Genomic DNA, 14,321 nt, shown 5'->3' with positions numbered 1-14,321 from the left:
TGAATCATCGATTTAGTCTTTGTACTGCCTAGGTGCATTTAAAGTATCCTAACTGGAGGGGCACCTGGGTGGCTCAATTGGTTAAGCATCTAACTGTAGTTCAGGTCATGATCTCGCAGTTCGTGGGTTCAAGCCCTGCATAAGGCTCTGTGCTTACAGCTCAGAGCCTGGAGCCTGCTTATGATTCTGTCTCCCTCTGTTTCTGCCTCTCCCCTACTCATGTGTGCTCTTTCTCTCTGTCTCTCTCTCTCTCTCTCTCTCTCAAAAATAAATAAAACACTAAAATTTAAAATAAAGTATCCTAACTGGAAAATTTTATTTAGTTGTGAAAATAATTTGTAAAGCACCTAAGTAATTAATACCTGTTACTTCCTTTTACCTCTTCCAATAGAGCCACCATAAAGTTTGTTAGGATTGTCTTTTAGGGACACCTGGGTGGCTCAGTTGGTTAAGCGTCCCACCGCTCAGGTTATAATCTCGCAGTTCATGAGTTCGAGCCCTGCATCAGACTCTGTGCTGATAGTTCAGAGCCTGGAACTTGCTTCAGATTCTGTGTCTCCCTCTCTCTCTGCCCCTCCCCTGCTCACACTCTGTCTCTCTCTCTCTCTAAAAAATAAACATAAATAAATAAAAGGATTGTCTTTTAGAGTATATGTTTATAATGCACTGAAATTTGTATGTATGTGTGTATATATGTATATATATATATGTATAAATAAATACACGCATACATATAAAAAATACTCTAGATATAAAATACTTTAGTACAGCTCTGGTTTGGACACGTACTCATGAGGTTTAACTTCTTCATTCACAGTGGTTAGTAACTTCTGTCTCAGTAAAGTAGCTCTCTTATCAATTAAAAATATTTGGAAGACCAGTTGTTATTTTAGATGTTCTTAAAGCATACTTGTATATTTTTTCATCTTCCAGCCTCAGGGATTTAGAGATGCTGTTGTTGCTCCTGCATGTTCTTGGCAAACAGAAGGTTCATTGAATTCCCGGAAACGGTCACGAGAATGAGAAGAACAGGAATCCAAAGACTAATCTTAAAGTATACATATGTATTGATGCTGTAAGATGTAATGTATACAAAGTAGTAGACTCGTTATAAAATGTAAACACACACTATGGGATGTTTGAATCAAGAGCATAGGAACTGAATGTGAAAAACATTTAATTAGTATGATTCTCTGAATTTTTCAAAAGCAGTTTTACAATTATATTTTGCCCCATTTTCTTTTTTAGTAACATTCAGCAGAAACGATACAGGTATTGTATTTTTGCAGATGTGGAAAGCTGATCTCATGTGGCCAGTATGAATTTACCATTCAGACTGTTTTTTCCTCTTTTGCTAATTGCCTAGAAAACCCTTGGAAGAAAATATTTTTTTCACATTCCTATTTTGTTCTCCTCTTTAAATGTAGTTTTCATAATTCTTAAAAATGACTTGTTTTTATTATTGTAATGAAAAGCCAGCACCATGAGTCAGCATATTTTGTATTCAGTTTTAATGGTCGGATATAAACTTTACATGACCAATGTGATTTTAGTCACCCCAATCCTAAAATCTAACCCATTTGTGTATTTTTTTAATGTTATTTTATAATGTTAAGGGAAGGACTTTGGAGCTGTTACCCTATATAGAAATTGTCTATAACATACATCTTCCAGAATAGTCAAGTTGATAAATTTACAGTTATTTATCTCTATATTTTTGAAACACGGTGTGATCCATTCTAGAATTCTAGATGTATTGACATTTTCCTTTGAATAATCTTAACACTGTTTGTATGAATTAAAAATTTGGATTCTTGAATGGTTTTAAAATCATCTAAAAGTATTTTGGCACCTGATTCTTTTTAGTACTTCTCAATTCATTCACAAAATTTACTCTGGTTCCCAATGGAAGAAAATTATTTAAATAATTGAATATTATGTACTGTGACAACCATGGTGTCCACATTTTAGAGGCAACTGGTATTTCCTCCTCTCCCAGAGTGAACACTAAATTTATAAAGTTTTAAAAAACACAGTTATTCTGTAATTGATTATTCATAGAATAACTATGGTTTGCCAGGACTTTTTTGAGAATGAAATTAGACACTGCTAACAATCACATCAGGACACTGGACATAAACCAGGACCATCCCAGGCAAATCAGGCATATGGTTGTCCTAATTATAGAAGACTAATTTCAAATGACTATTTGAGTGTAGGATGACTGATTATAATTATTTTTGAGGTCTTTAAGGCATATATTTTTATTAATGCAGTCATTATAAAAAAATTACCCATCATTTTATATTCTCTATGCTCCAATCACAAAATCAAGACAGGGGTTTATTAGTGATAAATATCAGTGTTACTAAGGAGCAGAACTATAGGAATCTCATTTTATAAAGCATCATAACACTGTAAAGAACTATAGAACCCAGGATATAGACAAAGCCACGTGTATTTCTTTTTGGTTGTAACTTTTTTGTGTGTGTGCAACTCTTTATAAATAAACTTTATGTAAATATCCTTTCAAAGTTGTTTTTGCTAAAAAGATCACTGTTCTTCTAGTTATAATATACTTAAATCTTAGTCTGCTTGGGCCGCAATAACAAAATGCCATAAACTTAAGCAACAGAATTCTCTCACAGTTTTAGAGGCTGGTAGTCCAAGATCAGTGTGCCCCGGATATTTGGTTCTGGTGAAGCTTCTCTTCCTTGCTTGTAGACAACCATCTACTTATTGAGTGCTCACAGGACCTTTCCTTGGTGAATGTGCATGGAGAGAGAGAGATCTTTTTCTCTTCATCTTCTTTTTTTTTTATTTTTAATTGATATCTATATCTTTTTTTTAACTTGTTTTATTTTTTATTTTTTAAAATTTACACCCAAATTAGTTAGCATATAGTGAAACAATGATTTCAGGAGTAGATTCCCAAGTGCCCCTTACCCATTTAGTCCATCCCCCCTCCCACAACCCCTCCAGTAACCCTCAGTTTGTTCTCCATATTTATGAGTCTCTTCTGTTTTGTCCCCTTCCCTGTTTTTATATTAGTTTTGTTTCCCTTCCCTTATGTTCATCTGTTTTGTCTCTTAAAGTCCTCATGAGTGAAGTCATGATTTTTGTCTTTCTCTGACTAATTTCACTTAGCATAATACCCTCCAGTTCCATCCATGTAGTTGCAAATGGCAAGATTTCATTCTTTTTGATTGCCAAGTAATACTTCATTGTATATATATACCACATCTTCTTTATCCATTCATCCATCGATGGGACATTTGGGCTCTTTCCATACTTTAGCTATTGTCAATAGTGCTGCTATAAACATGGGGGTGCATGTGTCCCTTTGAAACAGCACATCTGTATCCCTTGGATAAATGCCTAGTAGTATAATTGCTGGGTCGTAGGGTAGTTCTATTTGTAGTTTTTTGAGGAACCTCCATACTGTTTTCCAGAGTGGCTGCACCAGCTTGCGTTCCCAACTCTCTTCATCTTCTTATAAGCCCACCAGTCCTATCAGATTAGGACTTCACCTGTATGACCTCATTTAACTCCCAAAGCTCCAAATATAGTCACACAGAGGTTTGGGCTTTGACACATTGATATTGGGATGACGACTCGGTCTGTAGAGATCTAGGAAATTTAAAATGTGTACACGTAAAATTTTTTTAAAAATCTTTACCTGCTTTTTAAAGAGCCTAATATGGGGGCAGCTGGGTGGCTCAGTTGGTTGAGCATCCAACTTTAGCTCAGGTCATGATCTCACAGTCTGTGAGTTCGTGCCTGTGTTGGGCTCTGTGCTGACAGCTCAGAGCCTGGAGCCTGCTTTGGATTCTGTCTGTCTGTCTGTCTGTCTCTCTCTCTCTGCCCCTCTCCCGCTCATTCTTTGTCTCTGTCAAAAATAAATATTTTAAAAAAATTTAAAGAGTCCAATATATACTCATGTGTTCCACATAATTTTTCTATGATAGTTTTTAATGGTTGTGCATAATTTTAAAGTTCTTTTTGGAGTTTTACTACTGTAGTTTTAGAGTTATAAACAATGCTTCTAATAAGCATACAAGTTCCTTTTTTAAAGAAATTGAAAGTATGGGGGTGCCTGGGTGGTTCAGTCGGTTAGTGTCTGACTCTTGGTTTCACCTCAGGTCATGATCTCTCGGTTCGTGCGTTTGAGCCCCGCGTGGGACACTGACAGTGTCACGCCTGTTTGGGATTCTCTCTCTGCCCTCTCCCCCTGCTCGCTCGCTCTCTCTCTCTCTGACTCAAAAATAAATGAATAAACATTTTAAAAAAAGAAATTGAAATTAGGATTTGAATTAATTTTTCATTGCTGCTGTAAAAAATTACCACAGATTAAGTCCTTAAAAGAACACAGATTTATTATTTTACAGTTCTGGAATCTGTAATCAGTTTCACAGGGCTAAAACCAGGGTGTCAGCAAGCCTGCGTTCCTTCTGGAGGGTCTAAGGAAAATCGATTTTCTTGCCTTTTCTAGCTTCTAGAGGCTGCCTGCATTCTTTGGCTCATAGCCCATCTTCAAAGACAGCAGTGTAGCATCTTCCAATCTCTCTGTTTCCAGTCTGTCTCAATTGCCTTTTTCCAACTCTGTGTCCTGCCTTCCTTTTATAAGGACACTTGTGATTACATTTAGAGCCCAGTCAGATAATCCAGGATAATTTCCCTGTCTCAAGACCCTTAATCACATCTGCAAAGTCCCTTTTGGCATGTAAATTAGCATTCACAAATATTAGAATTAGGTTGTAAATGTTTTGGGGGAGCCATTATTCAGCCTCTCACTTCATTTGGTAACATTCAAGAAATAATGGTCCTTGGGTGATAAACACACTGAAGTTTGAAAAGCACGGAGACAGACATTGCCATTTTTTAACTGTTTTCATAGTCATTCCCATGGGAATGAAGGATATATATGTACATATATATTATATATATATAAATTATATATTTATATATTTACATATATTTATATATTTCTTATATATATTTATATATAAATTATATATTTATAAATATATATAAATTATGTATAAATTATATATTTATAAATATATATAAATTTTATATACATACTATATATATATATATATATATATATATATATATATATATATAAAAGGATATGAAAAGATAGTTCCTGTTAGGATGTCCTTGGAACCACAGTAGAGGAGACGGCCATCTTGCCAGCGCAACCCAACGAAAAGCCCCTAGCGGGGCACCAGAAAGAATTGAAGGTCAACCAATCACCAAGCGACAGCATGACCTGCCACGAAAAAGGCCCACCGGGACCTAAACCTGGAACTGCTGCAGCTTAAAAACCCCACCCCACCCCACCACACCCAGGCACGACTTCCCTGACTCCTCTCTCTCTCTCTCTCTCTCTCTCTCCCTGAGTCACAGAACCTCGCCCAAGACCTTAGTTCCAATAAAGCCTTTGACTGCTAAAATTTTTTAGCTTCTGACTCTTATCTTTACCCTGCCTTACACCTGACCCTAACAGTTCCTTGTATATTGCCTTTTACTCTTTTTATTTTGATTTTTTTTTTTTTTAAGTTTCTTTATTTTGAGAGAGAGCAGGTGAGCAGGGGAGGGGCAGAGAGAGAGAGAGAGAGAATCCCAAGCAGGCTTTGCACTCACGGTGCAAGAGATCATGCCCTGAGCTGGAATCCAGAGTCAGACACTCAATGGACTGAGGCACCCAGGTGCTCCGGCTTTTACTCCATTTAAATGCCATTGCTATGATCACTCTTTCTGGTAATTCATATATACACATTGATATATTTGCACACACACATACAAAACATTTATTTCCAAAATATTTGTTAAGGCAATTCCATGTTTTGCAATGCCCTGGCCACAGTTAGTACAACACAGGCCGTTAAAAGTCTACTTTAAAAAGTACTCATTCTGGGGAAAGTAAACAAATACTAGCAACTCAGAATTTGTTCTTCTTTGAGAAACTTTTTCCATGCTAATGGACTTGGAAAATAAATTTTATTTCAAAAAAGTTATTAAAGGTATAAAATATAATAAGGTATAGAATTAAAAGCTCAGACACCCTAACTCATGACTTTTGTTGTTTTGTTTTCAGGATAGAAGCTTAACATTTCAATGCAATGATTATAGACTTTTATTGCTAGAGGAAACCATAGAGATAATCCCAGTAATATCTTTAATTCATATATCTGCAATATTTCAAACATGCAGTAGGTTTTTTCTAAATTAATTCTTTCCTGATTTTATAACAATTTATCCTTTTTTAAAGTATCTTTTTCCCAAAGTATAACTTTTAGCTTGAATTTGCATAGTGCCTTATGATTTTGAAACACCTTTACATAATTTAATTTGATCCTCACAGCAACTCTGTAAGGTAGATGGGATAGGATGGTTTGTCTGTTTTAATTCCTTCTTCTATTCATCCAAAGCCTTAACACATGTACACATTTAACAACTACTTGTTGAATGAATAAGTATTTCAAATAAAATTTAGAATAAATTCTGTTTTTCTAGGGTGTCTGGGTGGACTGAGCCAGCCAGGCACACTCAATTTTTTTTTTTTTACTTTTAAAAATTGTGATAAAATAGATATAAAATTTGCTATTTTAATCATTTTTAAGTGTGCAATTCAATGACATTAACTGCATGCACAGTGTTGTATAGTCATCCCTATTTCTAAAACTTTTTATCACCCAAACAGAAACTCTGTACCCTTGAAGCAATAATTTTCCATTCCACACACTGCCTCCCCCCAAGCTCCTGGTAATCTCTAACCTACTCCATTTCTGATTTGCCTATTGTATGCATTTTATTTTTATTTTTTATTAATTTATGTATTTTTATTTGAGAGAGAGGTGGGGTGAGGGAAAGAGGAAAGAGACAGAAAGAGTATTAATTAGGCTCCATGCTCAGCATGAACCCTGACTCAGGGCTTGATCCCATGACCCTGGGATCACAACCTGAGCTGAAATCAAGAGTTGGTGGCTCAACTGACTGAGCTATCCAGGCATCCCTGTATTTTATATAAGTGGAATCATGCAACATTTTGCCTTTTATGCCTGGTTTATTTCACTTGGCATAATGTTTTCAAGGTTCATCCATGTTGTAGCATGTGTAATAACTTCATTTTTATGGCTGAACAATATTCTATTGTATGTATATACCACATTTTGTTTATTCATTCAACTCTTGATGGACATTTGGGTTATTTCTAATAGTGATTGAATGGTTTATAAATTTATACGAGTTAACACTTTGTTTTATTGACTTTTATTGCTTATCAAGTTTGGGACAGTTGATTTGTCTTTGGAATATTTTCAAACTATTCCTACTAGCTTAAATTTTAACCCTAATAAATTTAACTTTCATTTCTTAGATCAACTATTTTTATTTTCTAATTACTGTTTTTGTTGTTAATAATGTTCCTACTAAAATGTTTACATCTAGTTACCAGTGATAAGTTATAGTGTGGTAGAGAAAACATAGGCCGAGAGTCAGAAGACCTGCATTCTAATTTCATCTGAGACATTAATAAGCTGTATCAATACTGGCCCCTTTATTTTCTTTTTTTTTAAGTTTTTTTTTTTTCTAATGTTTATTTATTCTTGAGACAGAGACAGAGAGCGAACAGGGGAGGGGCAGAGAGACAGGGAGACACAGAATCTGAAACAGGCTCCAGGCTCTGAGCTGTCAGCACAGAGCCCGAAGCGGGGCTTGAACCCACGAACTGTGAGATCATGACCTGAGCCAAAGTCGGACGCTCAACTGACTGAGCCACCCAGGCGCCCCTGGCACCTTTATTTTCTTATGCCTTTCTCTTATTTATAAAACAAGACAGGTCTAAATGATGGTAAATTCATTGTTGGATATTTTGTGGTTTCTCCTTTTGTAGAGACATTATTAATATTCACTTAAATGAGCAATATTAAAAATATGAAAAATACTGACATTTGCACTTTTTTTAATTTTCAAAATCAATAATACTAAGATTTTTATTCTAATACACTGCATTTCAGTTTTGAGACATAATGTTGAAATGTTCTATTGCTTTAAAAAAAAACATTGAGTTGCAGAAGAGAGGCTGGCTGTTCATAATATGTATTTTTAGTTAACGTCAGTGCCTAAATTTACTGTTACTGTTAAAAATTTACAGAACATTGTGCTCCCTCAGAAATGATTTTGGCATAAAACATGTTGACAAGAGTTTGTGTATTTTTGACCATGGTATAATCCTTTGTTTTCAGATTTAGTTCACCATTGACATTGGCCTTTCTGTGCTTCAACTATGCATGTGACTCTCATTATCCATTTGACTCTCGTTATGTATAGAAGATGTGAATTTTTATTTTTTTATTATTAAAAAAATTTTTAGTGCTTATTTTTGAGAGATACAGAGTGTGAGTGGGGGAAGGGCAGAGAGAGAGAGGGAGACACAGAATCTAAGGCAGGCTCTATCTAGACTCTGAGTTGTCAGCGCTGAGTCCCACACATGCTTCAAACTCACAAACTGTAAGATCATGACCTGAGCCAAAGTTGGAGGCTTAACCGACTGAGCCACCCAGGCGCACGGAAGATGTGCGTTTTTAAACACCGTTACTCTGATAATGATTTTATATGTAGCCTGTTTTATGAGAATATAAAACTTGGGTTCTCTAAGAAGGGCTTGAGGGGTGTCTGGATGGTTCAAACTGTTAAGCATCCAACTCTTGATTTTGCTCAGATCATGATCTTGCAGTTCGTTAGTTCAGTCCTCGTATTGGGCTCTGTGCTGATGATGGGGAGCCTGCTTGAGATTCTCTCTGTCTCTCTACCCCTCCAGCACTTGTGCAAAGAATAAATAAAAACTTAAAAAAAAAAAAAGAAGGGCTTGAGACTCATGGAAACATGTCCTACCAATTTTAAAATTTAAAAATTAATACCGGTAAAAGTAGCAAAGAGAAATTTGTATTAAGAAGTCATATAAGCCAAGGCAAAGAGAAAAACGTAATTGATTACATAAACTTTTGGTCTAATGATAAGAAGTATACCAGTTCTTTACGAGAAAAAAATGTTTTTCTGGAGGTTTTTTTTTTTTTTTTTTTGTAATTTACATCCAAATTAGTTACCATATAATGACTTTAGGAGTAGGATCCAGCGATCCATCTCCTACATACAACACCCACTACTCATTCCAACAAGTGTCCTCCTTAATGCTCCTTGCCCATTTAGCCCACCTCGCTCACCCAGAACCCCTCCAACAACCCTCAGTTTGTTCTCTGTATTTAAGAGTCTCTTATGTTTTGTCCCCCTCCCTGTTTTTATATTATTTTTGTTTTCCTTCCCTTATGTTCATCTGTGTTGCATCTTAAATTACACATATGAGTGAAGTCATATGATACTTGTCTTTCTCTGACTAATTTTGCTTAGCTTAATACACTCTAGTTACATCCACACTGTTGCAAATGGCAAGATTTCATTCTTTTTGATTGCCAAGTAATACTCCATTGTATATGTATACCACATCTTTATCCATTCATCAGTCAATGGACATTTGGGCTCTCTCCATACTTTGGCTATTGTCAATAGCGCTGCTATAGATTGGGGTGCATGTGCCCCTTCAAAACAGCATACCTGTATCCTCCGGATAATTATCTAGTAGTGCAATTGTTGTGCTGTAGGGTGCTTCTATTTTTAATCATTTTTTTAATGTTTATTTATTTTTGAGAGGGGGGAGGGGCACAGAGATGGGGAGAGACAGAATCCCAAGCAGGCTCTGCATTGACACTGCCACAGATAGAGTCCTGTGTCGGAATCCATGCTGAGCATGGAGCCTGCTTACGATTCTCTCCTTTCACTCTGCCCCTCTCCCCTGTTCATGTGTCTCTCTATATATAAAATAAAATAAAATAAAATAAAATAAAATAAAATAAAATAAAATCTTGTGCAAATATTACTTTAAAAATTAATTGAAAAACAGAAAAGAAAGACGAGGGTCACCTGGGTGGTTCAGTCGGTTAAACTTTAACTCTTGGTTTTGGCTCAGGTCATGGTCTCATGGATTTGTGAGTTCGAGCTACATATTGGGGCTCTGTGCTGACAGAGTGGAGCCTGCTTGGGATTCTCTTTCTGCCCCTTCCCCACCCTTTCCCCACTTTCATGAGCTCTCTCTCTCTCCCAAAATAAATAAATAAACTTTAAAAATGACATCTTGTACTGTGATACTACATTTTTCTTGTTCTTTTTTTATAGGTGAGGTTGGACATCCATCTTTTCATCTACTTTAATGTTACTCCTTTTTTTTTTTAAGTTTATTTATTTTTGAGAGAGAGAGAGAGAAGGGGAGGGGTAGAGACAGAGGGAGAGAGAGAATCCCCAAGCAGGCTCCGCATTGTCAGCACAGTGCCCGACACAGAGCTAGTACCCACGAACTGTGAGATCATGACCTAAGCCGAAGTCAAGAGTTGGACACTTGTCTGACTGAGCCACCCAGATGCCCCTCTTTTTTTTTTTTTTTTTTTAAAGTAAGCTCTATGCCCAACGTGGGGCTTGAACTCAAGACAAAGAGATCAAGAGTTGCATGCTCTACCAAATGAGCCAGCCAGGTGCCCATAGTTACTCTATTTCTTTTTCTATGAAGTGACTGTTCATATTTTTTGTCCATTTTCCATTGCGTGGTTGGTCTTATGAGTCAGCAAGAGTTCTTTTTTTTTTTTTTAATGTTTATTTAATTTTGAGAGAGACAGAGACAGAATGCGAGTGAGTTAGAGGCAGGGAGAGAGGGAGACGCAGAATATGAAGCAGGCTCCAGGCTCCGAGCTGTCAGCACACAGCCCGACACGGGGCTCGAACCCATGAACTGCAAGATCATGACCTGAGCTGACACTCAACCGACTGAGCCACCCAAGCACCCCAGAAATATGATTTTTATATAGTCATTTTTTACCATTATTTTGTTTCTGAGTGTTCTAATTAGAAACTCTCACTCCATGATTATTAAATTCTCCAATTTTTACTTTCCATTTGGAATTTATTTGTATGTTAGCTGTAGCCTTGGGTCCTGAATTTGACAGAGGATTTCTGATTATGGGGCATTAAATGATATCTTAGAAGGCAGTTTTATGAAAAATGCCAGTGTATTCTATCTTATGACAGCCAAACTCTAAAGGCAAGTTCTATAGAGGACAGTTAGTAGAATATAGTAGTAGTTTGGCTAATGCAGTTTTCTTTGTGAATTTTGGGTTTTCTTGATTTGTTTATATTTATTAATGTTTGTATGTATGCATTTATAAACACTCTATACCCAACATAGGGCTCCAACTCAAGACCCTGAGATCAAGAGTCACATGCTCCATTGGCTGAGCCAGCCAGGTGCCCCTTGATTCATTTATTTTTAACAAGTATTTTTTTCCATGGGTAGTATGTTGGTTAGATTAGAAAGCGGCAGATAAGGAATTTTTTCAAATTGATGAAAAGGATACTTATATGTATATTCAATCCTGATTTTTCTTCTCAGCTCCAGATTGGTATAACCAACCATCAACCCGACATCTTGACTTACTTGTGTAATAAATATTTCAAACTTAACTCCCCAAATCACCTCCCAAAAGAAGTATATCCTTTATTTCAGTATGTACCACCATCCATCCAGTTTTGTTCCAACCAAAAATTGAAGATACTTGATTTCTTTAATATTCTCAATCCCACATTCCATAACAGCAAGTCCTTTCACTTATACACAAAATATGTCTTAAATATAATCCTTCCATTGCCATTTACTATCCATACTGTAAGCCAAAGTCTTTTCTCACATGGATAACAGCAATAGCCTCCCAATTAGTCTCCCTACTTTCACATACCTCCCCCATAATCTATTTTCTACAGTAGCAGCTAGAGGGATCTTTTATTCATTTATTTGTTTTTTCCCTCCAACCTTGGAAGAATTATCCTATTTGCTTATTGCAATCGTCATGTTAATCCTTTTTTGTATCCCAAATCAACATTAAGTTTAATCATTCATGCTCCAAACCCACTGCAGTCAATTTTCAATTTACTGTGTCATAATTCTATCAAGTTAAAAAAATTTTTTTAATGTTTATTTATTTTTTAGAGAGACAGGGCATGAATTGGAGAAGGGCAGAGAGAGAGAGAAGGAAACACAGAATCTGAAGCAGGCTCCAGGCTCTGAGCTGTCAGCACAGATCCCAGTAAAGGGCTGGAACTCACGAGCCATGAGATCATGACCTGAGACAAAGTTGGACACCTAACTGACTGAGCCACACAGGCACCCCTATCAAATATTTAATGTATATAAGACAAATATAATTAATGTATATTTAATGTATAAAAGGCTGGCTCAGTTGCTGGAGCATGTGACTCTTGATCTCAAGGCTTGTGAGTTTGAACTTCACATCGAGTGTAGAGATTACTAAAAAAATAAAATATTAAAAAAAACACCAACTCTGTTTTTCCCAAAACTGGTTCTCTTTTTTCTACTTCCCTTCTCTATCTTTTTTTTTTTTTTTTTAAGTCTATTTATTTTGAGAGGAGGAAGGGGCTGTGCAAGAGGGAGAGAGAGAATCCCAAGCAGACTCCAAGCTGTCAGTGCGGAGTCCAACACAGGGCTTGATCTCACTAATTGCGAGAGCATGACCTGAGCCTAAATCAAGAGTCAGATGCTTAATCTACTGAGCCACCCAGGTGTCCCAACTTCTCTTTTTTAAAATTTGTTTTTATTTATTTAAAATTTATTTATTTTTGAGAGAGAGAAAACAGGAGCATGGGAGGGGCAGAGAGAGAGGAAGAGAGAGAATCCCAAGCAGCCTCCGCCTGTCAGTACAGAGCTTGATGCAGGGCTTGATCCTGCAAACCCTGAGATCATGCGAAATCAATAATTGGATGCTTAGCCAACTGAGCCACCCAGGCACCCCTTCTTCTCTCTCTCTCTCTCTCTCTTTTGTAATTTCATGTCATTTATTTTAATTCTGGTATAGTTAATGTACAGTGTTATATTAGTTTCACACGTACAATGTACTGATTCAATATAGTGATTCATATATCACCCAGTGCTCATTATAAGTGCATTCCTTAATCCCCACCTGTTTCACCCATCCCCCTACCCACCTCCCCTCTGATAACCACCAGTTTGTTCTCTATTTCACTTAATTTCAGAATCTTTCTCAAAGATCTACTCTCATAATCACTACACATCAGTTGCCAAATTATTAATTCTATAAGAGGTACACTCAAGTGTAAGTGAGTTGTATTCTAAGAACTTGAAATTTAGAGAAATAAGTTTGCTTTCAGAGTTAAACTATAAAATCTTCAAGACCCTTACTAATAGTAGCTAACGTTTATTGTATGATTACCACATGCCAGGGACTATGCTAAGTTCTTTACATGTATTATTGTAAAATAGCCCATTCAGCAACTTTGTTACGGGGTAGGTATTTTTAGCCTCACATAAGTTGCATCTATTAGGATCCTTCAGTTGTAAATAATGGAAACTTACTGGCGATTTAAACCAAAAAGAATTCATTGGAACGACATAAAAAACTTACAGAAATGATAGGAAGGCAGAGGAAACCAGCTTGGAAATGCATGATCTGGTTAATTCCAGAGCACCACATAGCAAAGACCATGAGAGCGGTCTCATGGTAGAAGCCTCACTGAGATGTATGAACTATCACTCTTCTATCCTTGTTTCTTGCTCAAGATTCAAAGTCTGGGGAGAGAGCATTCTGTTGACTTAATTTAGGTCAGTGTCTGACCCCAGAATGTGATAGAATCTGTGAGAAAATCACTAGAATTATCTTTAGCTTGTGTAAGAGGAGGCCAGGAATTCTATCCAAACTACATAAAATGGAGAAGTAACTCCCTCAAAGAGATTGAGATGCTGCTAGGAAAGTGTTATAGCTGCTAGGCAACCAAAAACAAGGAATGCACATTGTAAATTAAAGCTTGCTTGGGGCGCCTGGGTGGCTCAGTCGGTTAAGCGGGCGACTTCAGCTCAGGTCACGATCTCGCGGTCTGTGAGTTCGAGCCCCGCGTCAGGCTCTGGGCTGATGGCTCAGAGCCTGGAGCCTGCTTCCGATTCTGTGTCTCCCTCTCTCTCTGCCCCTCCCCCGTTCATGCTCTGTCTCTGTCTGTCTCAAAAATAAATAAAACGTTAAAAAAATTAAAAAAAAAAAAAAGCTTGCTCAAGGTAATACCATTAGGAAACAGCCTATCAGAAATTCAAAATAAGGCTAACTCCAGAGCCTATGCTTTTTGGGATGATTTTATCTCCCAGGGGACATTTGGCAGTGTGGAGATACTCATCACAACTGTTGGGACAG

General features: G+C 36.8%; 1 protein-coding gene and 1 long non-coding RNA gene across 2 annotated transcripts in view; one reads left to right on the top strand and one right to left on the bottom strand.

Annotated features, from left to right (window-relative positions):
* The window catches only part of RAD51C (RAD51 paralog C), a 37,001-nt gene extending 34,475 nt beyond the window's left edge, over positions 1 to 2,526 (top strand). The window contains exon 9 of the mRNA XM_060646559.3: positions 934 to 2,526. Coding sequence (XP_060502542.1) covers positions 934 to 1,023 — 90 coding nt within the window. The 3' untranslated portion in view covers positions 1,024 to 2,526. The remainder of the gene's footprint in view (positions 1 to 933) is intronic.
* A 4,331-nt stretch (positions 2,527 to 6,857) lies between these two features.
* On the bottom strand, positions 6,858 to 7,923 carry LOC144614239 (uncharacterized). The gene is made up of 2 exons (XR_013551861.2): positions 7,804 to 7,923; positions 6,858 to 7,562 (listed from the first exon to the last, which is right to left on the bottom strand). It is a non-coding gene; the product is annotated as an uncharacterized LOC144614239 (long non-coding RNA).
* Between the last annotated feature and the right edge of the window lie 6,398 nt (positions 7,924 to 14,321).

This window comes from Panthera onca, chromosome E1 (assembly GCF_046562875.1).
Source record: "Panthera onca isolate mPanOnc1 chromosome E1, mPanOnc1 haplotype 2, whole genome shotgun sequence".
Lineage (NCBI taxonomy): Eukaryota > Metazoa > Chordata > Mammalia > Carnivora > Felidae > Panthera > Panthera onca.
Note: the sequence above shows the minus strand (reverse complement) of the source record. Positions and strands in the feature narration are given on the sequence as shown.